At 37.6% G+C, this 24,883-nt stretch overlaps 1 protein-coding gene across 8 annotated transcripts in view; it reads left to right on the forward strand.

Moving 5' to 3' along the window:
• Nucleotides 1-3,804: 3,804 nt before the first annotated feature.
• The window catches only part of ZMYND8 (zinc finger MYND-type containing 8), a 52,677-nt gene continuing 31,598 nt past the window's right edge, over nucleotides 3,805-24,883 (forward strand). For 7 of the 8 annotated variants that reach the window (XR_010607029.1, XM_065645366.1, XM_065645360.1 and 4 more), the window contains exons 1-2: nucleotides 3,805-3,998; nucleotides 13,735-13,805. Coding sequence is in view for 7 of the 8 variants with exons in the window: in XM_065645366.1 (XP_065501438.1) it covers nucleotides 3,985-3,998; nucleotides 13,735-13,805 (85 nt within the window). In the remaining variant the exon portion in view is untranslated. Of the gene's footprint in view, nucleotides 3,999-5,025; nucleotides 5,092-13,734; nucleotides 13,806-24,883 lie in introns of all 8 variants that reach the window. The other variant, XM_065645361.1, reaches the window with a different exon arrangement.

Consider the following 24,883-nt stretch of genomic DNA (forward strand, 5'->3'; position numbering starts at 1 on the left):
AACCAAAAGTATTGAAAGATTGCTCAGAAGGGCAAATTCATCTGGCCACTAAGCCTTTTAAGCTTATGGGCAAATCAGCAACCTACTGGGCATCAACACATTCTCCAGTAGTTTCTGGTAATTTACAAAATTACCAGCGTTCTTAGGTCACTAATTTTAGCATCCACCCTACTTTTAAAAATTTGGTAACTGCCTTTAGAGATATTTATTGTTGGATTCTGTATCAGATGGCAGTCTTATCTTGTGGTCTTCAAGCAGTTACTGATACTTCGGTAGATTCAGGATAAAGGGGGAAAGGTGAAAAAAAACCTCTTGCATGGAAAGACACTGAATCACAATGTTTCACCTTCTTATTCCAGAAATTACAGTTGTCAGTCAATGATTTGGAAATCCAGGGCTGAACTACAAGCCTTTAATGCAACTCCCTGCCCCAACTCCCCTTTTTAAAAAATTTATTATTATCCTTTGAAAACATGACATTCACCCTTTTCTTTTGTGTATCTGTTCAAAATGTTATTTTTAAAGCTCATCCTTTGTCCACCTACCGTTCTTTCTCTGTCAGTGATGATTCACTCCCTGTAGGGGTACATCTCAACCCCCCTGTTTCTGTCATACAGACAAATCTCTTCCTTATTGGTATTTTTTTAATTTTGAGGCTTTCAGTATGTATTAAATAGTATAGTGCCTTACAACACTGTGGTGCTTGATGTGCACGCTTTCTGGAGACTCGGCACAGCATGCAGAGGTCTTTGCAAAGAACTCTAAATATAGTAGGTTGCGCTTCTAACATTGTTGTCTCTTAATTTCTTTTTGACTGAATTCGTGCTTTCCACCTTTCCTTTGGTTTCTCTCTTTAGCGTGTTGGTTTTTTTTTTCGTACCTCAGAGCCCTGTTTTCCCTTATCATGTCCAAAGCATTGAAAAGGACAAATACTAGCTAATCTAATCTCTCGGCCCTCTCTTCTGCTTTAACAAAGCCTTTAGCTTCCCCTATCTCTCTTCTTTGTTTTCTTTACCTTCCTTTCCCTTCCCCCTCCAAATAAATTCACCACTCCTATGTATAAGAATTGGTCAAGCAGCAGTACGACATGCAATTGTTGTGACTTAACAGACAAAATCTTCTGAATTTTCCAGATATACCTGTGTGTCGTTATACCAGACTTGTACCTCCTGCTGCAAAATATGTTTATGGACAATAAAATAAAAAGAAAGTTATTTCAATCTTTCCCCTTCCGATTCCTGACAGAATTCTTTTGTCTGTTGTAGCAGAGTAGCCTAGTGGCTGAATACAAATGTTATATTCTTTCTGATATGCGTTCTAGGTTTTTGTTCTTGCTAATGACTGAAGGCTTGTAAATTTTTCTTTTGCATTTGGGCCACCATTTCCTTGGATCAAGAGGATAAGACCTTAGGCCTTTTCTAAGGCTGCTTCTGTCTGTGCGGATGCTGATTATCTCCGAGAGCTCCAAGTGTGTCGGCCTGGCAGTGTTCCCAGTCACCATCAGCATTGCTGCATTCCCAGGGTTGGCTCTCGGTTAGCACAAAGCATTGACAAATTCAGAGTACTTAGTTTTGTTCCCTTGCTGTACTTCATAGGGATTAGGATTTTTTTTTTTTTAATAGAATAATGTTACAGTAAAGCAGTCAAACAATGAGCATAAATGTTAATGACTGACAATCCCCACATTTAGTGCATGGAGGAATCAAAATTTGGATGTTTGTGTGTTGGGGGGGTGATATCTGAGTTGCATAGGCCTTTAGGTATGCAATTTAAAAGAACCCCATCTTGAATGCTTTAAACTGTTAAAACTGATGCAAGTACGCACTTGAATGTCATGCATTTGCAGTGTGTTGTTGCTGCTCTAGTGGGCTGTACGACTCCCTTTATAGCAGCGCTCTCTCTGGTTTCTGCTGCATTCCTAAAACAGAACAAACTGCCAGTGTAATCCATGAGCCTTCCTGCTCCCTGCCCTGGAAAACGTTGCCAGAGCTAAAAAGGGAGAATGCTTCCAGCAGGGTCTCGAGAATTACTTATGAGATGAGAATTTATACTCTGGGCTGTTAATCTGCTGTTGCAGCCTAAAACACAAGAATACAAAAAATGTAAGCCCAGTGATAGGATGGTTTGGCAGTTTTCCTGTAACAATGATATCTCCAGAAATAATCTGAATGCAGTATGGTACAATGCAGAGTAGGATTATTCATTTTACTGAGTTGCAAGTTATGAGTCATGTCAGCTCTCAAGCAAAGAGGTTTGTGTGGTAAAGTAGTTATATCGTGAAAGGTGCTGGTTGGAGCTCAGGGAGGGCATTAATTTTATTTGCGATTGTTTCTGGGATCATTAGCGCTCAAGTAAAGGTAGAGTGAAGTGCATTTTCCGTTTGCAACTTGCCTTGATTTATGGGACAGGGTTTTCTATAGTCGGTTTTGGACAATCCTAGATCTTGCATGCTGGATTGGAAGAATGTTTATTTTGCTTTAGTTATTTTAGCTTATTATTTAATAATTACTGGTTTAATATTAAACCTCTCCCTCTACAACTCTTTTTAAAAAATAATCCTTTGATAATATGCTTTAGAATCACCTTTTAATCTATGGTTTCCATTGTAATTTGTTGGTGGCTATAGAATGACAAGGCTAACCTACCTAATACAGGTGCAAAATTTTGAACAAAAATGTAAAGCCTTGTTGGGGCCTTTCTAACGATTTGACCTTTAAAATCTTCATCTGGAGTTAAGACTTTCTTCCTTCCTGGCATACCGATAAATCCACCCACTTTCACTGCATCAGGGAAGAGAACTGAATTGTATTTTTGAATCAAATGCTTGGGAATTGGCCGCAAATCAAACCAGTTGCTTACATGCTGTTTTCTCATTTTGTTTCATTTGCAGCATTTTAGTAAAAGATAGAAGGTAAAGCAAAAACATCTGAAAAGCCATATTAATGTTTATGTGCAAGCAGACCAGTAACTTGCCACGCAGAGAAATCTACGTCTGCTTAGGGCCTGTGTTGTACCTTAAAAAGCACCAAGCCCTACAGGGTTAATAGACAGGAAACTGCGGCCGCAGCGACTCATACGGAAGTCAGATTTGTGTAACAGCCCGAGCAGGCCGAAAGGTGGGGGCCGGGGGGTGTTTGAGAATACAGGAGCTGGTGTGATACTGATATTTTTGGTTATGCTCTGCAGCATTTTTGTAAACAGGGAGGGCGTGCACTGAATGGCAGCAACCCTCTGTGATAATGCAATTTCAGTTGTATAATAGTTTTTGTGGAAATAAGACATGAAGTTTTTCCTATTTAAGGCTCGGCTTATCATAGTATCTAAAGAAATCCCACTGTCTGTATATGGTTGCTACGGTAGGTGTTAATATGTTTAATTTCTGGAGTAGGAGAATTCTCTTGAATTTACAGTTATTAATTTCAGTCCCACCTGTGCATGTTCACTTTTGGTATGTTTTGCTCTCTTTCTGTGGCCTTGCTTTCTGCGTGCAACACATTGCAGAACACCAGCAAAGTGGATTTAGCTTTTTGTTTATAAAGAACAGCTTTTGCGACCTGCGTGAACTCTTCCTCCTTCAGCCTTAAAACATCCAAATGCCTTCAGTAGGGGCATGTTGAGACACATTTGCTCAGGCAGGCAGTCTGCAAACACTTTGCTCTGCTTGAAAATCTGTGTATTTTATCCGGGGAGCGTACATTTGGGGTTTCTTTTCAAGTTTCTTTTGCTGAAACGGGCCTAGCTTAGCCTGTCTTCTCTCTGCACAGGATGGCTCCTGCTTGCCAGAGCTGCACAAAGATAATCGCTCAGGAAGTGTTTCAGCCAATCCCCTGAAGCTTTACATTCAGATTTACCAAAGTAGCCAATCCGGGGTTAGCTTTTATTAGGAAGACAGATCATCAAGCTGAAGTGCCAAGCCCTTTCTGCCTGAGTACTGAGAGCCTGTCCTCCATGTTTTATAAGTATTGACATAACACTGTGTTAACAATGCATCCACAGAGGTAAGCCTTACTTTTTACATTTTTTTTTTCTCTAAGGCCTATGAGTTGTGGGTTGAGAGTGTGATTCTCTGTGATTTGTTGTGCAAAACTCACACCACAGCACTTTATTAAGTTGGAACTGTTTAAATTTGCTTTCTTGGGTCACATGGTTAGTAGCCATTAGCCACAGCTTTATTTTGCAGACTGGCAAAACCTTGGCATACCTACTTCTTCACAGGAGGATGGTGTTTTTAGAGTTTATCAAGATCCTGGTATTCCAAAGAAGCTTTCTCTCTCTGAGCAGTTTGCCAGCACTATTGTCTGTTGTGTCACATGCCTGCTGAAGAGAAAATGGAAGCTAGGGAGCAGATGCGTTTAACTGCCCTACGGGGAGTCAAGCAGGGATAATGGCAGACAGAAGAACAGGCAAGTTTACCTTTCTAAACAGTGAATGGAATAGCTAAGATAAGTTATCTCTGAGAAAATATGGGATTTTTAAAAACCTAGACATCAGCAAAAAGTGCTAATGGCAGATTGTAGATATTGGGCCTAGGTGGTGGTGTGCTGTTGCATCATGTATTTTATGCAGCTTATCTTAACTTAAAATGATTATTGAACTTTTTTTCCTGCAGGAGTAATTAATACAACGTGTTTCTCTTTCTGAGGGACAATCTATGGTTAACATTTTGTTCCTTTGAAGGAGAGTTTTCATGCTGCAGATTTTGGAAATGGGCTCTGCTCAATAAAATGCAGCAGTACATCTGTTTACAAATCTGATTCTTTATGGAAAATGTTTTTGAACTGTTAGCTTGCTTCTTTTACATAGTTCAAATAAACTAATGTACCTTTTATCTGTGCCTTTTTGTTTTACACTGTATCAGCCACAGTTCTGTGTTGTGGAGTCCAGAGGATATAAAATCATGTGTGGTTCATGACAGTAGTACATGTTGTTCGTTCTTGTTTTTTGTCCTTTTTTTCTTTCTTTTTTTTTTTTTTAACTTTTGGTTTAATGCTACGTAATTATTTCAAGAAATTCCGTTTTGATCAGTTCCCAAATCTGCCAGCCTGTTGTATCTTCTTAACTGGAAAAATGAGATGGGTGCTTGAACAGTTGGTAAGTAAGCAGCATGCTACTCTCTGAACATTTTTAATAGTTTTCCAAATGTTTTGTTTTTACTGGGTCAGTTAGTCCAGTAGATGAAGTAATGTTAGTGGTTAGTTATATAAAAAAAATAAATTTGCTTAGCGTCCATTTTAAGGGACTTGTACATGTAAACTGTTCCAATTTGAATGCACCGTTTTTTGATAATTTGCCTCTGAATTTTGAAGCTTATACTTCCTGTTTACCTCAGGCCAGTGAAAAATATTCTGCTTGCTGTTTGTTCATAGATCATTAATTACCGTGCTGGTAGGGTAAAGCGCATTTTCATTGTTCCTTAGGCTTTTGAGGTGTGATGAAAGTGCTGGTACTCAGCAATGGAGTGACCTTATGAAGTAAAGTAAATAATGCTTCATGAGCATATGTTTCTCATACTATACAAAGTATAACCTCAGACAAACTTGCTTGAATTATAACTAATTTAGAACATTTTGTGCCCATTACTAAGATTTTAATTGTAGTGCTTGCATGCTTGTTTTAACAAGCTGTTTTTCAGTGATCACCAGTATTGTTAACAAAGGCAGAAGAAGGGTGCTCTTTTGTGATCTTTTTTTTTGCTCTTACTTGAACAGTCCACACATTTTCATGACTTTAGGAAAGCACTTAGAACTAAGGTAGCTTTGCAAATGACTGCACCGAGGCACAGTTACATGCTAACTTTTACAGACAATTGCCATGTATTTGATAACATTCTGTAATGTAGCAATTTACCTCTGGCTACTTGTTTGCCAGTATGAGTGTCTTACTTTGAATATCTCACTTTGCTTAACAGCCCCCCCCGGCTCCCCCCCAAGGATTAGAATATAAGAATATCTCGTTCAGTTTGCAACCTGAAACACTGCTGGGTTGTACCACTGAGTTTCATGTGATGGCATTTTTGTATGCAGTTTTAATGCATTTCTCAGCATACATAAAAGTGCTAACACAGCTAGGAAGTTATTCTGGTTTTTGTTCTTCAGTTGCTAAAAACAGAAATTACATTTGGACATAATTTTCCTAGCAGTAGTTTATACATATTAGCAGTTTACTTTCAGTCTTAAATAGTGCACAACATAATATTTGTTTAATATGAGGAAGCAGGAGCAAGTGATCTGCAATCAGAAAGCTTGTATTAAAATGGCTCCCACAGGTTTTGTTAAACCAGGATCTGTTTCAAATCTGCACCTCCAGACACACTGCTGACAGTGAAGCATATTTGTATAAGCTGCCCTTGTGCATGTAATGAAACATAGCATCGCGAGTCTGTTAAAAGTTCACTATTTTTAATCACTCGAATATAATTCTTTTATAATTCACAAAAAAGAAATGCCTGCATTGCAGCAAGATGTCTGAGGCAAGGTAGAGACAGCAGTGTTGTTTTACAGATCAGCCCAATCGCGCTGCTCCGTGGAGCCCTTGAGCCAATAGAAGCAGAGGGTAGGTTAAAGATTGACAATTGCAGTAGCAAGACTGAGAAAGGCCTTCTGGAAATTTCTACCATCCCTGTTCCATCTAAATAAAGCAAATTCAGCCAAGCTGAAGAATTACATATATTTGTGGTGCTTTGTCAAGGTATGATGTTATCACTCACTTTCATAGATGGCATAATAAGAAGCACTCTGTGCTGTTTTTTCTACTGTTCAGGACGGTGGAATGTGGGGTTTTGTTTAAGTGATAGATGCAGGGAAAAAGCATGTATTCTTTCTACCCAAGATTTTACAGGACTGGATCTTGTTAATATCATAATTAGACAGGACATCTATGAATTTAGGCTAGGTTTATTCAGCTTGTAGCAAATGGCCCTTACTCTAATGTAACTAGCAGTTAATCTTATAATTGCACTTCACATTTTCTGGCTACTAAAGAGTAATGTGAATTGCCCAGGATGAATATGATTAGCCATTATTATTTAGTGCCAACATGCAGTTACTTTTGTAATTATCTGGACAAAGAATGCAGTGGGGGAAAAACAAAGGAGAGATCTGGATTATAAATTATGATGGAAACAGTAGCTTTTGAGAAGCTACATGCCTCTCTCATTCTTTACAGGCAAGCTGTTTTAGTTGGAAACTAAATAGTGTAGGGAAATCTGAGTGATTTCTTTAAACAAATGACAGTACTTAACATACCGAGAATGAAAAAAATGCAGTGTATAAACCACTCCAAATGTAACATTCCCCCCCCCCGCCTCACATCAGGCAGGAATATTGAAATATAGGGGAAAACCTACATTGCTACTGAGGAAGCATGCAATAAGAGGAAATTCATGCTCAAAAATCAGAAATAGGTAGATGAGATTACAAATTTAGCCTATTATATCAGTGTCTACAAACTTCAATTGGTTCGTTTTCCTGAGCTGTCTTCTGTTTTGTGATATCACTTTTGCCTTTTTAAAAAATTTCTCCTCTTTGCTTTGTTTTCAAGTCTATTTGCCATATGGATCCAGTAGCTGAAAAGTGATAGGTCATGGTCAGTTTTCCATTGTAATGGTGCCACTCCAGCATAATTGGTTGAAGGTTGATAAACCTCAGTAAAAGCTCTCCTGTCTGGAATTCAGGGTATTAATTTCAATATCTTGGAAGTTGAACATAACCTTTGCCCATGCAGAATGTAGTAGACAGCAGTTTTCAAATTCTGTTATTTGTGCATCACTAATATTTTTCCCATGGGCACATGAATCACATTATAGTGAATTTAAGCCTGTTAGAAGACGTTTGATTTACTTAGTTGTTGTATGCCAACCCCTGAATAGTAGTACACTGTCTTTGAGGGGTCTGCAAACTAGAGACTGAAAATCTTCATAGTAGGCCGTTAAGCTTGGCCCTTTAAATTGTATCTAGAAAGTATTTTAAATACATTTATATTAATAAACATGTCTTGTATCCACAGGTTAAAGTCTAATTTAGAAATAGCTATAGAAGAACTGAGATTTAGTTGGTAAAAGTTTTCTGTCATTCTTATGTTAACCCTTTGTTGCCAATTGTCATGGCATCTGAGTTTCATACTGTGAGACTAAAACCATGCTGTAGCAGGATGTTAACATCCTTAATTTAGACAGTATAAAGCTTTACTTTCAAACATGATTGTTCTCAAATTATGTTTTTAGCATCTGAAATCTATAACTCTGGTGGGTGCCTTGCTCGGGCCTGAGATCTGTAGTTTGTAGTCTTAAAGAAGATGGTGTGACACCAAGGACCTCCCTCCCCCCCCGATTTTCTCTTTTGTGGAGATATTTTGAATGCACATTGAATAAGTACAAGGTTTTGAAAAGAACCTAAATGTTCTTTAAATTAAATATATATGTATATATTTACTTTGCTTGTTATCAGAGGTAACTAGCTTAAACATTGCTATATGTAAATATTGGAACAAGCGTTTTGTTTATGTTAATTGCTTAATACAAATTGAGCATTTTGCAGGTAATTCTGGAGAAGGAAACAAAATCTGAGGCGCTCAAACTGGAGAGCGAGTCTAAAATTGAGTGATTTCCTTAGTAACCTGTGACTTCACAAAACTCCCTATCTTGTGCCTTTTAGTTAAACATTTGGATGTCAGGTGTCTTTTTGTCATACTTTACCATTTCTGATATTTAATGCTCGCTTCGAATATAGCACTGCTGTTTAAACAGGAGGTACTGTTATTGAATAAACTGCTACCATTTTAGCTCCAGTACAGGAATGAGGCAGTGCAGTGCTGTCAGACGCCATTTTAAGAATCCTGCATAAATAGCATAGCTACCGATGAGTAAGAGACTGTTATAGGTGAGTGCTTATACAAAGCTGCTATTTATTCAGCAATGGCATGCAAATAATTTTTTTCAAATTTTCGTTGAATGCAGTTTTTTGAAATAATTATCTGGAATTGCTACTCACAAATGTGATATGGGAGAGGCAGGGATTCTCTTAAGGATGAAATTCAGTTTTAGTGCTTATAGTCTTAAATCAGGGCTTTTTTGTTTTGCTTTCTATTAATTAAAAGGAAAAATGAATTCCATAAATATATAGTTCTTGATTTTAAATTATTGTGTTTTTCCCTAATGTAGATCTAGATTGTGTATGTGGGCATTAGCTGTTTCGAGTGGTTTTCCATATCTGTCAGTTTTTCTTGGTTAAATGTCAAGTTGCAGTAGTTCATCTGCAACTTTTTAATTGCTGTTTGTAGTTAATATAGGTTAGAGCAGCTTTAAATATTTTTGTATACGTGCATTTTTCAGGTAAGTACTACTAGTACAGGAATGATTTTCCTAAGCAGAAAAGTCAGTATTTTTTTTACTGGTCTGAAATTTTAAAAACTGAATTTCATATAAAAAACCCACACTGTCTTCAGTTTAATAGAAAACATATTTAAAAATGAGGCAGCTAATATCTTTTTGCATTTTTACATAAGTATCAACGAATCTTGTATGTTTGCAGTCCTTATTTTTTTTCCTTCTGTTCCCAACTATCCCCAAAGGAATAATGTCCACCCCTTCTCCCCTCATTCAGACATGTTTAAATAATTTGTATGGAACAAATTAGTTTAACATTTTGGAAAACAATTTTTTTTGGTAAGTTTTGTCAATATGACTGGAGAAGTTTTAAATAATTAATTGGTGTTCTAGTCAATTGACAGTGAAACTGGCAAAGCTTAAATTTCAGTTGTGTTCTTAAAATATGTTCCTCTGTGTTCATTTATCTTAATGAGGAAATAAGAGTAGCTTTCAGAATGGCATACGGTCTTTATTGTATTCATCTAGGTACTTAACTGAGTATATACCAGTATCATTTTTGATCTACAACCTCAGAGCATCACATTCACAGTATATATGCATGATAGTAATGCATGTTAACTGAAATAACAGCCCTAAGCCCTGCAAAAATGAATTATCAAAATAATACTCTCTAGAATAGTCTACCTGATCACACAGTTACTACCTCCATAGAACTAAATGCTTGTTTATAATTATTTTGCTGCTGGTTTTAGTTTTCTCTTTTTTGTTGTTGTTGTGGTAATATTAAGGTACCTGTCATGAAGGACCTGTTTTTCTTGAATTATTTAATTTGAAAACTTTTGCTAATGAAATTTCTGGGTTTGGAAGTTTGTGCTTTATAAAACATTTTCAGAATATTGCTTATATTGATGGAAGGTGCAAAGGTGAAAAGATCTGTCACCTTTAGAAAAGTTACTGTAAACTGGCTGTGAATTGCTAGCATGTATTTACAAACTTGAGTCTTAAAGATTAGCACTGCAATCATCACTGCCACATCCAAACAATGTCATGTTGTGCAAGTCATAAAACGTTACAGCAAATAAAACAATGGGAGATGCTTCTGAAGGGCTGTGAATGTTAAGTATCTTTTATAGCTTAGCCTAATACACTTATTTAACTGTTCCCCTTCCCCCCGCAATGTTTTGAGTTTTTTTCAGAACAATCTCAGTGATTTTCTTACAGAGTTAAGTGTTTGTGCCCTTAAATGGTTGAGCAAGATTAATTATAGTAGAGAATATGGAGATGCAATCTGTTCCTCTAAGGCTCAGTTTTCATAGTACAGTAGATAATGGCTGAATTTTGTTTTAGTTGTGGATGGCACGTAGTGTGCATATGTGTGTGTCGGATATATGCACCTGCATTGCTAAGAAAAATGAAGAACCTCTGTGTCAAGTGGTGAACGCATTTTTGATTGTTCATTTATATTTCAAATCCTTGGGAAAGCTATCTTCAGGCATCTTGTCTGATTTACCAGAGATGTGTCAAGACAAGATACTTTGTTCATCTTGGAACTGCTTATGAAGAATGTTTTTCTTGTCTCAGTAGATCTATTGAAAGAACACTCAAAAAGGTGATGGAGGAAACTGGCTGAATTTCATAAATTAAACGCATTAGATGGGGAGAGAAAGATGTAGGGCTGAAGGAGCCTCCTGTGCTGTACCCAATACGTGGGATGGGAGCCCTGCCCTGTCCCACCGAGCCAGGTTTGGGCCTCCCCTCTGCTTTGGGCAGGGTGCGGAACGGCTCCTGCTACTGTGTGGCTGTTTGGGCTGTCACAGGCATTTCTCAGCCAGGGCTCCTGCACAGCTCTGTGTCTTTTAATACTGACCTGTAGCAACTACTGTATCTTTCTTGTTGTATCATGTTCCCCTCAGGTTGTGATTTGAAGAAAATGCCGCCTGATGGATTTGAATGACTCTGGCATGTTGTGATTGCTTTAATGTAACTTAGATGTAAGCTGCTGCTAAAAAGATATTATTATTCCCTTCCCCCCTTCCCACATGCGTATGCTCCCATTTCCTTTTTTTGTGGACATCCAGCTGCACAGTGAGCTGGATCACAGAACTGACTCAGTTAAAATGAACATGATTTCTGGAACATGAAGTTAGGGATTGGGGAAACCATTCCTTTTAGTAGCAGCCTGTGTAAAATGATCTTACGACTTCAACCTGAGTCTCGTAAAGACTTGTATGTCCTAATCTGTGGCTGAAACTGGATCTATATTTTAAAACCACGTAATGCGTACTGTCAAATTACTTCACTTTTGACAGAACTAGTGTGTTATTACATGTTTACCTCTGTGCATTATAAATCATATATACAAGATGTTTTAAAAATATGGATTTTGTTACAGTTTGGTGATACTGAAATTGGTTTTTGTAATGGGGATGGGGAAGAAAAAAGCCCAATGCAACATGGGAAGAGAACAAGGAACCCATCCTGTGAGCCCATCCCTTTCCATTGCTTAAGAAAGAGAATGGGCAGAGGCAAGTGGTGCATGAAATGTTTTGGTGTCTGCAACACAGTGCCAGCTCCTCTTTGCTGGAGGCCCCCTGGGAAAGGGGTAACAAATGTGTAATTGATCTGCCCGTGCATAGTAAATCAGTGAGCATAGTAGTACGGTCAGCTATGTTATGCATTTAATCTGCCCATGCAAAATAAATCTGAAATGCATTGTGCTACGGTCAAGTGTGCTACACATTTATCATAATTCTGATCACAAGGGTGCATTTCCTTGCTGATGAAATTAACAGCGTAGTCCATGAGCTGAGAGATTTGATGCTGATAGAATAGAACTTTTCTTCACTGTTTTGTGGCTTTAAAGAGCTTAATTTGTAAATTATTGCTATATACAAATGACAAGTAAAGAGTAATGATTTCTGGAATTCACAGATCATCTCAGCTTTGGCTCTTCCATACTTTGAGCTTGGTTAATTGGTATTTAAAATTTTTGCTGACATAACTGTCCTGTTTAGAAGTGTGAAGGGAATTGCAACTCAACTCCCCAGTAGCTTATAGTTGGTTAAAAATAGCTTTGACAAATATCAGACTGAAAAGTCTTTCTGGTAAGTTTTACTTTGTTTAGGAAGCTGTTTTAACTTACACCAGTAACAAAACTCCTGCTAATATAAACTGTTTGTCAGGCCAAAGAGTTTCTCTGAAATAAATGTGACCAAGTCCTCAGAGTAGTTTCCGAGTTCTGATTAGCCGTCTTGGGCAGATTTAACCACAGTGACTAAAGCAAAGGTCTCTAGCTGTCCTCTTGGCTTCCATTGTAGAAATAGCGGTTCCTAGAGCCGGGGTGGCTGAATGGAATCTCAGTCCCCTCCACAGCAGCGGTAGTTCACAGTCTGCCATATCAATGTAAACTGGTATCAGCAACGACTTACGTTAACAGACTACACAGTAAATTGTCACTACAGAGGAAGAGATCTACATCCTGCTCGGCTGTTGTGCTCTGGTGTTATTGAAGGACAACTCTGATACCTCCTTCAGGCACCATAACCTCATTTGTCTGTCATTTTGAATTTGGGCTTGCTTCAACATCGTGTTTTCTTTTATCTCTTATTTTGATAGTCAGATCTCCAAAAATGGTGTGTAACTCAATATTCATTCTAGTTCTTTTTCCTCTCACTTCCTACCCCAAACTGACTTAACTAGCCAAATTAATTGAGTTATGGCATCACTATAAGAAAGTAGAATGTCAGCAAGTCACATATAGTTTGTCATCTACTTAATCATTTAATCCTACTTGGAATTAATTAGAACTGTCTATGTAAAATTGGTTGAATGATAGTAACAACTCTGTTCTGATTAGCCTTTATTATAGTTAATAATTGGTGGAATTGTATTGCTAATAAATTATAAATATTCAGTTTGCTGTTATGTAGTCTAGTTTCAAAATCATTGAAATTATTTATCTAATAGTTCTAAAAACTGCATGTTACCTTCTAATTTTGCAAGCTATTCTGTGTTGCTAAATCTGTTATTCAGCCAATCTCTTCACTGATGCTGGTGAGTGTTTAAATGGTAGAAGGCATGTGTAAACACGGTTTATAGAGGCCTTAGATTAGGAGCTACAAGGAGCAGAATTCCTGTTCATCTGTCACATACAGTTTATACATGTAGAGACATAATCTTCAGTACATATTACAAGACTGCCATGAGTAAGAAAATGTTACCTTTCTGATTGGTACCATGCAGAATACATGTGTGCCGGGGTTGTTTCTTTACACAGCAAACCTTTCATTTCATCAGAAATTTTAATATTGTTGTATTTGACAGTGTTATGTTGAACTTCTATACATGAAGGTAGACATGGGAATAATAAAATCTGTAACTATTCTCATTCACCTTTTTGAATCCTGCAGCTTGGCTGAAGAGGAAATAAAGGCAGAGCAGGAAGTGGTGGAGGGGATGGATATCTCCACTCGATCCAAAGGTGAGTAAGAACGAATATTTCATTTATGTTCTACGACACACAAATATTTGTAAACCAGGATGTTGAAACTTTGTAATCTACCATGAAGCTACTCTTGAGTGAAGACTCGAGACTCATTGTATTTTTTACAATGACTATTGCATGTTAGAAAGTGCTTTAATTTTTGTTTGGTTTTCATTACGTGTCAAACCTCCCCCCTTCACACACTCCATTGTTATTTCTGGTTTATGAATAACTAAGGTTAAATGATGAAAAAACATCAGCCTCTTATATCATCTCACCATGGTTTCCTTTAAAGTACTATAGATTTGCAATGTAGGAGAAAATAGTTGTAGTAATAATAGCAATAGTAACAATAATAGCAGGAAGAAGGAGGCAGTATTTGCTACGGTAATTAATCCTATTTTTCCTAAGAATAAACAAGGTAACATTTCTGTTTCCACAAAAATTGGTCCCCCAAGCAGTATGTGTTTAAAGGACATTTACATATCCATCCTGTTATCGTGGCATGAATTGAATTTGTCGATGGAATTTTAGGTGATAGACAGACTGTCCTGATTTCTGGAGTTTTCCCTCTGCATGAGTTACTACAGGCAAACGATGTTATCTTTGAATATAGAGGAAGCCAAATATGTAACCATCTATATCAGTGTAAATATTCCCACTGTCATTTGGAGTGGGGGAACAGAAATGCCTTTCGATCAGAATACTTGCACATGGTGTTTACTCCAGTTCTTTGCAACTGACTGCCAGCTGTCTGTCCATCTCCTTTTGTACTTGCAGCTGACTTTGCAGCTCAGTTTACTTGAAAGCTGTTTCTGTAAAACGACAGCAGTGGTTACTACCATCCTTTAAAAATTCTGGCACATACCCACTTATTCATCACATTTCACTACAGGGGTCATAAGTCTAGTTAACTCTGAATGTGCAGATGCAATTGTCTTGAAAGCATGGCACAGATCATCTGCATTCCCTTGTTTTTAATGAGGTAACTTGGAAAGAAAACATGGTTATACAACCCTTACAGGTGTATGGTTTTTTTCAGTGAAGCAAAGTGGTTGTAAGGAAGTCTTGAGACTTGCCCATAAGCCATCTTGCTTTGTTGTATTCCCAACCTAATCTATGAATTAGTGGTAGAACTTTATACTAGTTGAATACGTAGTTTTGCAGAGAAAGTAAAAGGATCATAAATGTCATCTGCTCAGTACAAGAGCTGGCCATATTATAGGGCTGCTAAAAATATTCTTTCTGGCCTTCAGTTATTTGAATCGAGGTAAGTTTCTCTGTTAGTTCAGTGCAGTGTTTCTACAGAAGCAAAGTCACAAAGCAGGGTTTCTAAACTCCTGATGCACTCTGCGTAAGGTTAAAAAGTGCAGCAGGGATAGTGGTAACAATGTTTCCTCTTGTAACATTAATCTTGTTCAGAATCTTCCCTTGTGTGTTTTAGAAAGGATGTAGATGAGGAAATTGGCCCTATACAGACAAACACTTAAGGGAAGCATAGAGCATTGCTTGATTTGTTTGGCTTTTTTGCTGGTCTGAGAAGCCTGTGCAGGAGATCAATCGGTGTACTGTATAACTTCACACTTGCGCTGGAGAAACTGATATGCTGCAAGTTCCTAACTGAACTTGGTCTGCTACAGTTTGTACAGCTCGTGTGAGACCATGTCTAAAGAAAGCTGTGGGAAAATAAATTAAGTTGCTTTAAAACCAATTAGCCTGATGTTCTTCATGAACATTCTTGTTGTGTTGCGAGCGCTTTAATGGCTATAAATCAATTCCAGTTCAGTTTAAGCTAAGCTGAAACATGCATTGTTTAATCTGTAACAAGGGTGTTAACAGAGCCTTTGAATCAGTTTAAGAAAGATGGTGGTTTCAAAGCAGCCTAAGCTGGTCAAACTGCTCGATGCAGCAGTTTTATCCACTTCCTTCCATACCCAAGCTGGCAGGAAGCTAACTGAACCGTAAAACATGAATAGTTTTCTACTAGCTTGGTGTGCTGAAATGGCTTGGTAGGCTGCCAGAACCTGGTGTAAGGGAGAGGGCAGGAACACACCAGTGGGTGCAGAGGTATTAGAGCTTTGTTAGCCAGCGTGTAGATAGGGTTAGGCAGTAATGAAGCTGGAGCTTAAAACCATAGCTGACACTTCTTATTTATGCTCTATTATGTGATACGTAAGAGCGAATCTATAGCTGTGGTCAGAGCTATGCAGCCCTGTGTGCTCAGCTTCAGCTGCATTTTTCTACCCTTCTCGTAAGGCTGACACTGACAATTATGCTGTTGCATAGTAAGCTGTATCAGGTGGCTGATCTAACTGAAAATCGATCCTTTTTTGTAGTATTATTTTTTTTCTGAATCATGAACTGATTAACCCTGCTATTACATACAAGTGCCTGCATGCGCAAAGCTGTGGGGCAGACATCTGGTGAGGTGGGGAAGGGAGGGTAACTGTGGCAGTTATAATTTAGATCTGCTTATAAGCTGTGCACGTACAGCTTTACTAAATATGAGTTTTTAATATATACTGCTCTCCTGATCAGAACAAGAAGTCATAAGGCATCTGAGACCTGGAAATGAGAAATGACAGCTTAAAGAGAATAAAAGGAGTCCAAAAACACAAAATGGAGTCAGCAGAGGGTTGCTGTTTAGTGAACAAGAAAGGCAATGGATTAGATTATTATAATATTTTGTCTTCTGCATATGATACATTAACATGTCTGACAGAAACATCTTGTTATATTTCTGTTCCAGCCCTATGGCCTACTTTTTAACCATGTTTGTTAAATATTTCAAGATGGAGCTTGTAAGGCTTTCTGGAGAATTTTCTGATTATTTCCAGGTTGTGATTCCAGAGCAGCATAACCAGCTTAATTGTTTGGTGCAATTCTGTTTGGTGCAATTCTGTTTGGTGCAATTCTGTTTGGTGCAATTCTGTTTTCACTTATTCTTGTTCTCTTGAACTCTCCACTGGGCTTTCTCATCCTATTAACCTGGAATTATTTTTTAATTTTTTTTTTAAATTTTCAGGTTAGTTTTCTGCTAGTTTATTGTACTTACCTGCCAAGAGGCGTTAGCTGTGGTGGCAGATGGACTTCCATGTAGGTTTCCTGTGTTTTGGCTAGTACTGTAACCGTTGCCTGCCTAGTGAGCAGTCAAAAGGAGCACTTTGACTGTCTTCTCCCCATCATCAGTCATACATCCCTTATATTGCCTTTACATCTGTGCTGGCTCTTAGCCAGTCCTCTTCTGAGACAGTTAAGGACTTGGGTATAGAAGTAGTTTTCTTCTTGCTTATCTCCCTGAACCAGATTACTAGGGAGTTGGACAGATGTAATTGCTAGGAGCAGACTTGCCCCTATCAGTGACAGTCATTAGATGGTCTTAACTTGTCATGAAATCGTGTACTGAGACACTCCTGCTTAATGCTGAGAATTCTGACTTTAACAGCTTTTGCATTATTGCAGGTTTATGTTGAAGGCTTTGGTCTTAGGGGCTTCTCTCTGATAACATGTTTGGATATTACAAATACGAATGCAAAATTACTAACAAAATGGAATTTCCAGAATACATTATATATTTTGTAACAGTTTCATAATAGTACATTGTGTATCAACTTTCTGTGCAGTGATACCAAGTATGTAATCACATGGCGATGAGTTTCTCACTCCAGTGTGAAAGGTAATTTGAGAATCCTCCAGTGAATAGTAGTACAGGTGGAGGTTTTTACCTCCGGTGCAGAGCCCTTGGTACTTGGTATCCTACAGGGGTTCCTCAGAGTGCCTGGGGGTGCTTAGAAACACCTTACATCTCCTGTACTGCAAGTTGTTGGGAAGTGTTTCTTTATCTTCCAAAGTCCTACAATGAGGAAACATGTAACAGTGTCTTTTTGTACTTGCGTAAAATTGTAATGGAGTAGGAGTTCATCAGGATTTACGCAACCATAGCTAACCTCTGTTATTTATTACATTAAGCAACTGGATTGAGTTAATTGCATCAGTTGAAGTTTCTGGAATGTAAACAGGGCTTTAGTGGTTCATTGCAACTGCATCATCGTATTTCAGAATTCTGGGATAAGATTAAAATGCCTCAGAGTTGAGTATAAGTTCTAACAGATTTATCCATGATTTTGTTAAATGTTTTGAAGATAATTAAGCTTGCTATAGTGGTATAGGTAATGGATTTGACAAATCATAAATCTATTAGCAACTATTCAGTATAGTAAATATAACTGTGAGACCTCACAGTTCTGGAATCCATATAAATTATTAATTGAAGCCTGTTCTATCAAATCAGACTGTAATAATGCTGACAATGGAGTTAGTGTTCCTTTTTCAGAATTCTTCACTGATTTCCCTCAACACCATTTAAAGTACATGCATTCAGAGCTTTGGAGGAGGAGGAAGGAAGGGAGAAGTGACCGTCAAGGTGGACGTCAGTTTTCTGTTTTTCATAGAATCGTATAATAGTTTGGGTTGGAAGGGACATTTAAAGGTCATGTAGTCCAACCCCCCTGCAATGAGCAGGGACATCTTCAACAGGATCAGGTTGCTCAGGGCCCCGTCTTGTTCCTTCTGAAGGCAGAGTCACACATTTCTGTGGGGTAATGACAGCTTAAGCAATCTTCAGTCACCTTTGTGTTCTTGTACCTTCTCTCACACTGCCTTCTTTTGTAAGCTAGCCTGGCCATTTCTTACAGCCATCAAATTAATTCTTCATGAAATTTTTGTTCTTTTGTTCTGTTACATTTCATCTAATTTAATTCCTTGATCTGGTTCACGAAATGTTGGCAGAACTATTTGTGTCATAGTAAGGGGGGTTAGCATGGGGCTGGGAATTAATGTCAGCAGAAGTAGCCTTGGGCTGGCTCTGTTTAAGTAACACTTCTGCAGAGTATCTGACTTACACAGAACAATTGACTAGGTTTCTAATTGGAAATGTTGTTCAGAATTTTGCATATTTGACCTACTTACATTGAGATACCAAAGCCTACTTACATCACAGAAAAGTTTTATTGGTGTAACTAAGTCTCAGTTTACTGATATCTAATACCGTTCCTGGAAGACTAAACTAATGCTTTTGTTGAAAAAACACATTGCTGTTTCTGGCTCCTGGAAAAACAAAATGACTGCTAATTTTACTATGTAACAGCTCATGTTGAAAAGCAGCCTTTTTTTTTTTTTCTTTTTTACTGTTTAGACAAACATATTCCTGAGTTTCCTGCTTTTCACTTTCTGAAAATTTCCAGAAAAGTTCTTTTCTACAAGCAGTAGATATTACCGCTTCTTAACAGCTCATTTTCCATAGAACATGTATTTAAAATATAAGAAAATTACAGACAGAATTTGAATAACTAATACTTTTCATGAAAGTATAGTAAACTTGCTGTAGTTAAGATAAAGATAATATTTTTAATTTTCTGTGCTTTATTTTGAAAAGCAAAACTTTTCTTCCCGTCCACACCAACTCAAAAAAAGGGTAATTCTTTCCCAAGAGTAAAAAGCTTTTATGTTGCAATTTCAACACTATTTGGGAAGGCTTTTGTTTTGTTTCCCTGACCTTTGTGTGAGGTTGAATTTGAAAATCATGACATACAGTAAGACTGATTTACTTAGGCTTTTCTTAATTGGCTTGCCATCCATCGCACCGAAGATGCAGCACTAAGGCAATGATGTCAGCCACATTTCCATCCTTTTTCTTTGTATTGGCACTGTTAACTTTGAGACTTGTTGCTATGGCGATTCAGCTGAAATGAATTTTTGAGGTTTTTGCTCGTTTTGGCCGTATCAGTTATCTAAACCATCTTGCTCCCTGGGTGAGCAAATAACAGTGCTAGAGAAAGGAAAAGGGATGAACGTGTGTAACGTGCTGTGGATTTCAGCTCTCGTTGAGGCCTTATTGGTAGAGAAACTAATGCAAGTGTAATGAGATACTTAGAAATACATATCTGGGCGCCACTTCACTATGGTGTTAGTCTGGAATTACTTTGCATTTAGCTTAAGCAAGTTTTTAAATTCATTTTTAAAAAGATGTATGGAAAGGAGGACATAAGGAGCTATAAGAAGTCTTTGGTACTGAGCAATTTATGCTATGTTCTTACAGTAAGGCATGTTGGTGTTACTTGTTTTCAGGAAGACTTATATTTTAATATCATGAGAAAAGCAGGGAAAACAACTTTTTACTTTTATATGTTTTCTGAGTTGGCACCTGCTTCCATTGAGAAAAATGAGACTTCTCAATTAGTTGTCAGGGATTGTTGCTATTGAATGCTTACAGGAGAGCACTCAGCAATGTATAGAATATAGAAAATGTGGTTGTGGTCTGTGCTCCATATGCTGCAGCGAGATAAGATCCCTGATGTACAGTAACAACGTACTCTTTTTTGTTTTAATAGTTTTTTCTCAGCTAAATTGTAGTAAGTCACCATCATAGTTGATCTGCTTAAAAACTGTGTTACCATCACATAAAGCTGAACTTCTAAAATAGTCCTGAAGTGTGAAGTTAAGTTGCTTTAGGCTTTAAGTACGCTTTAGTCTGTCTCCTGGGAGCAGCAGTTACTGAAGCAAAGATTTTAAACTTTAGGTGAAGCTCCAGTTAGCTTGTTTTTTCCCTGAGCACTCATAGGTGCTTATGTCAACCTTGGCAGTGTTGCAGAGCAATTAATAATAACAACCTAGTGATGTAAAAACAGGTAGCTCTTAATGAGAATTTGAAGTTATTTCAGGTATCTATTTTTTCACTTGCACTGGAAACGCGATTTTGAAATAATGCTAAGAAAGCAAAATCACAGACTCAAAAATCAAGAAATAAGTGGAGTAATGTTGCTTGGCAAATCAATTCATTAGTGCAATTGGTTCATCGATTATTATTTTACTGTAATGCCCTTCATTTAGTATACAAAACATTTCATTTCTTATTAACCTTCTGAGTGCTGAGTAACTGCAAGTGATGTCAGCCTTTGGAAATGGTGAGTGCACAACCAAATGCCTATCTCAAAAGTTTGGTTCAGGTTGACTTGCTCAATATTATGATGAGAGCTTTGTAGAAGCAGCAGGGAGGTTGCAGGGAGATGTGCTAACTGGCTGCAGACTAGCATGGCGAGATACTGTCCAAAGTGAGACCATTCTTGCTCATTAAATGGCTTTTTTAAAAAGTTGACATAGAAGAGATCACAGAAATTCTCGCTGTTCCTTTCTGGAGCAGAAAGTTGAATCCACTCCCTAAGTAACTGTCCGAGGCACCAAGTTATTGTGTAGTCTAAATTTGGTCTTTTTGTTCCTCTTGGTTTTGTTTCACTTTGTTCAAGTAATAAATATTAAGTTAAACTACATTGCGGAAGTGATCCAGTTAAAAATTAACTTTCCTCCTGACAGGTTATTTTAACAGGGATAAATTTCTTGATCTGGTTCACAGCACAGGTACCCAAACCCTCCTACCACAGCTGGAAGAGCCAAGGAGGAAGAACAGGGAGTGTGCGCTAAATGGGGCACTGCTGTTGAAAGAAATTCACTCAAAATGCAATGAGCATTTTTTAGCTTAGAACTGAAAACTATATCTCAAACAATTTAAGTAGGTGCTACCATTCTTATTTTGCTTGAACTAAATTTAAAGATTGTTCATGTTATTAGGTCCCTCACAGGTGGTTAAATTTGCAACATATAGTTAAAGACATTATCCTTTTCCACACAATCTGGAAGAAAATGCATGTGGGTTGCTTTTTTCCTGTCTATTGCTTATTTTTTTTCAGTTATATCTTACATTGCTTCAAGAAAATCTCTGTGCATTTCAATAACTTACCATTTGAAAGAAAAGAGAAAAAGAAAAGTGTATTTCAGTTCAGATTTTGTATGTTGTCTGAGTCTCCATTAAGTTATTTGAAAACCCCTAGTGTGCTCAGGCTTGAACCACAGAAGAAAATTACTCTAGTTAAGTAATGTTTTACATCACTTCACCAAGCATATATGTCTGTGTGATCATTTGTTTAAGTCAGTGTCGAATCAGTACCTTTTCTGTTGAAGTATAATTTGGGTTTTGGCTATGACTGGATTGTAGTTCAGTTCTCGTTCAGCTAATAACAGTCTAACCTTTTCCCTGACCCTGAATCAGTTAGTTTAGAAAAAAACCTGCATTTAGAAGTGAGAAGCATCACATTATGGGGACAGGCCACTGAGGAGGAACTTTACACCCGATTTTCTTTTTTCATACTTAGAGCCGAGGCACAATGTGCATTGGCACAGGCAGCTTCTTTGTAAACCCCACAAGCTGAGACTGAAGAGCCGAAAGGAAACTGGTGGGCTCTGCTGGTGGCAGTTTTGTGCCTGGGAGTAAGAAATGGAAGCCAAAGCGCAGAAATCTGTACTCTGCGGTTACCCTGCTGGTTTAAGCTGTGCTTGCATGTGTACAGTCTGGAAATAAAAGCCCAAGTCTCTTCAGTGATTTACGGTCAAGGTTTTATTTGCTGGAGAGAAACTCATGCTCAGAGATCCTTGTAAGTACTTTGAGGATGTTGTTTGCTATAGAGAGACAATTCTGCAGATCTCTCTGCATTAAGAAAACCAGGATTAAGGCATGGTGAGCACTTCACAGGAAGAGTAGTTTACTTATGACTGCCTTTAGGAATGTGTGGAAAGTCTCTGAGAACTGCAGATTATAGTAAGGAAACAAAGACTTATTGTACATACTGTTCTGAGCCATGCGATGGAAAGATGAGGAAAGATAAGGTGCGATGCTGGTTTTGCGGATCACTCTGAATGCAGACAGTTCCCATGCTGAATAAGCTCCGTTCTACTTCAATGAAAGAAATAGAATTCAGAGCTTGTTTTGGTTTTAGGTTTGATCGCTTTGGTTAAGTTGTGGGTTTTGGTTTAGCTGACACTGATACTGAAGTGTTTCTTCCAGGATAGCTGCATTGGCTCAGCTCTCTTGGGACATATGAAGCATATACCAGCCAAAGGAGTTCTTCTGCCACCTTCTGTGTGTAATGAGCTAAACTGGAAAAAAAAAAAAATCCCTAGTCTTCTGTCAGCAAAGTTGTGCTAGTATTAGGATTTTTGTTGTCATAATTGCTTAAGGAGGGGAGGAGGCAGACATTATATTTTTCACACATTTAGGTGATATACCTTACCTGGTAATTCTTTGTATTGTCAAATCAATCTGAATTTTGGCCTAAATGCAGCGGGAGGCAGATTGAAACAAGTCAAAACTTGAACTGAAACAAGTCAAGTAACAATAATGGTCTTAGAGATATTGGATTGGTTTAATTCAGCCTAGGCATGTCAGAATATAACTGATTCTACATGCTGCTTGCAAGTATAAAAGGGGAGGGGTGGAAAGGAGAAAAAAACAACCACACAAACCCACCGTATTTCTTATTGTCAAAGAAAACTCAGAACATGAAAAGTCTTTGTTTATTTAAACCAATTTAACTACATTTTGCCAAAAATAACTTTTGTCAACAGAACAACTTCTCTGGGAGACAGTGCTACATTTCTGCTGGGCAGCACTGCTGCAATAGCTGTGCCCACACAACTCCTGGTAGCAGACGCTTTTCTTGGGGTTGTTGCAATTATCTGTGGTGTTAGCCTGGTGCAGCTATTCTAGAGGAATAAAACCCAGGGTGGACAAACGTTCTTACATTTCTATTCCTTCTTTCAGTTGTATCTTCTTCCATCTATCTCTTCATATGTTTTTCATATTTATTTATAGTTTTCTTGATTCTTAATCATTATCTTGACATGTTACCAAGCTTTTGATCAATCAGAAGTCACAATTTAGCACCATGTTTTCCATAGAATTATGCAAAAAGATGTCGAAACCTTTTTTTTTTTTCTTTCCTGTGCATAATATATTTTGGGGAAAAAACACATAAAAGCTTCATGAACTGAAAAAATTGGTAATGTTCACAGCTGATTAGGTAACAATTACATCTTTCATGTGTCTGGACCCCTCTGAAAAAAGTGTGATGCTAATTATAGTAGGTAAATTTGATATTTTCACAAACTAATGTAGACCAGTACACCTTCTCTTGCACAGTTCTTCCACAACACCTTTTCCATCTTTCTTTATATTTTCTTCCATACATGTGACTAGCATATGTCCTTGAAATGCAGTTTAATCTGGAAATATCTTTTCAGATCACTTCTTGAGTTTGCATCATGAGTGAGTTTTAGTGGCATCATGGGTTTTTTGAGCATGTTTTTTTCAAAATGTTTTGCTATGTTAATAATTGTGTGGCTTCTTGACATTGTTTCACTTTTTCCACTAAATAATACATTATTTTCAATAAACAACCATATATGCAAGCATTCCAAGGTTTACATCAAGATTAGATCATATTTATCACTATTTTTACATCAATATTGTTTGTTCTTTTTCACAACAGAGAAAAGTCATTTGTTCATAATCAGTTCATACTCAACTATTGTTCCAAATACTGTTTTTCTATTTACAGAAAAGTGCATAGGTTGTTAATCTTATCTCTGTGTGTGTAAATCATTGTTGCAGCCAATTTTTATTTCTCCTTAGTGACCGTTTCCCCTCCACATTTGCACAAAATACAGAAATCATGTCGAAATCTAATCCAGTTCTTTATTGTGCCACAGACCCTGTAAATTTGTGCCATGTGACAAATTACTTTATTTTGAATGCAATTCATTGTAACTTTGCACTTTGGCAGGGCATTATTCTGAATACGGTTTTAAGCTAAACCATGTTGTACTAGCTCACTTGTAAGACTGTCTAATGACAAAGTGTCAGTGGCCATATAGCGTGCAAGACTCCTTAAATGTGTTAAAAACATTCCTGATAGGAATTTTGTAGCTCAACAAAGTTGTCTCATTTAGTATATAGTTAAAAGTCAGATTGGGAGGCATTTGTGGGAAGAAGGTGTTTGTGCACTGCCTGTGTGAAATGGTCTAGTGCTGTGGTTTTGGGTATTTTTCTATTTGGGCAACTTTCAGAATTTTTTGCTGGACCTTTTTATAGTTAATTTTAATCTATTGACAATAGGCATGCTCTGACAAGTTGATCTCATTACTGGTTGTTGTTCTGTCTGTTGTTCTGATGCTCATTGGAAACTTCA

This window comes from Caloenas nicobarica, chromosome 15 (genome assembly GCF_036013445.1).
Source record: "Caloenas nicobarica isolate bCalNic1 chromosome 15, bCalNic1.hap1, whole genome shotgun sequence".
Lineage (NCBI taxonomy): Eukaryota > Metazoa > Chordata > Aves > Columbiformes > Columbidae > Caloenas > Caloenas nicobarica.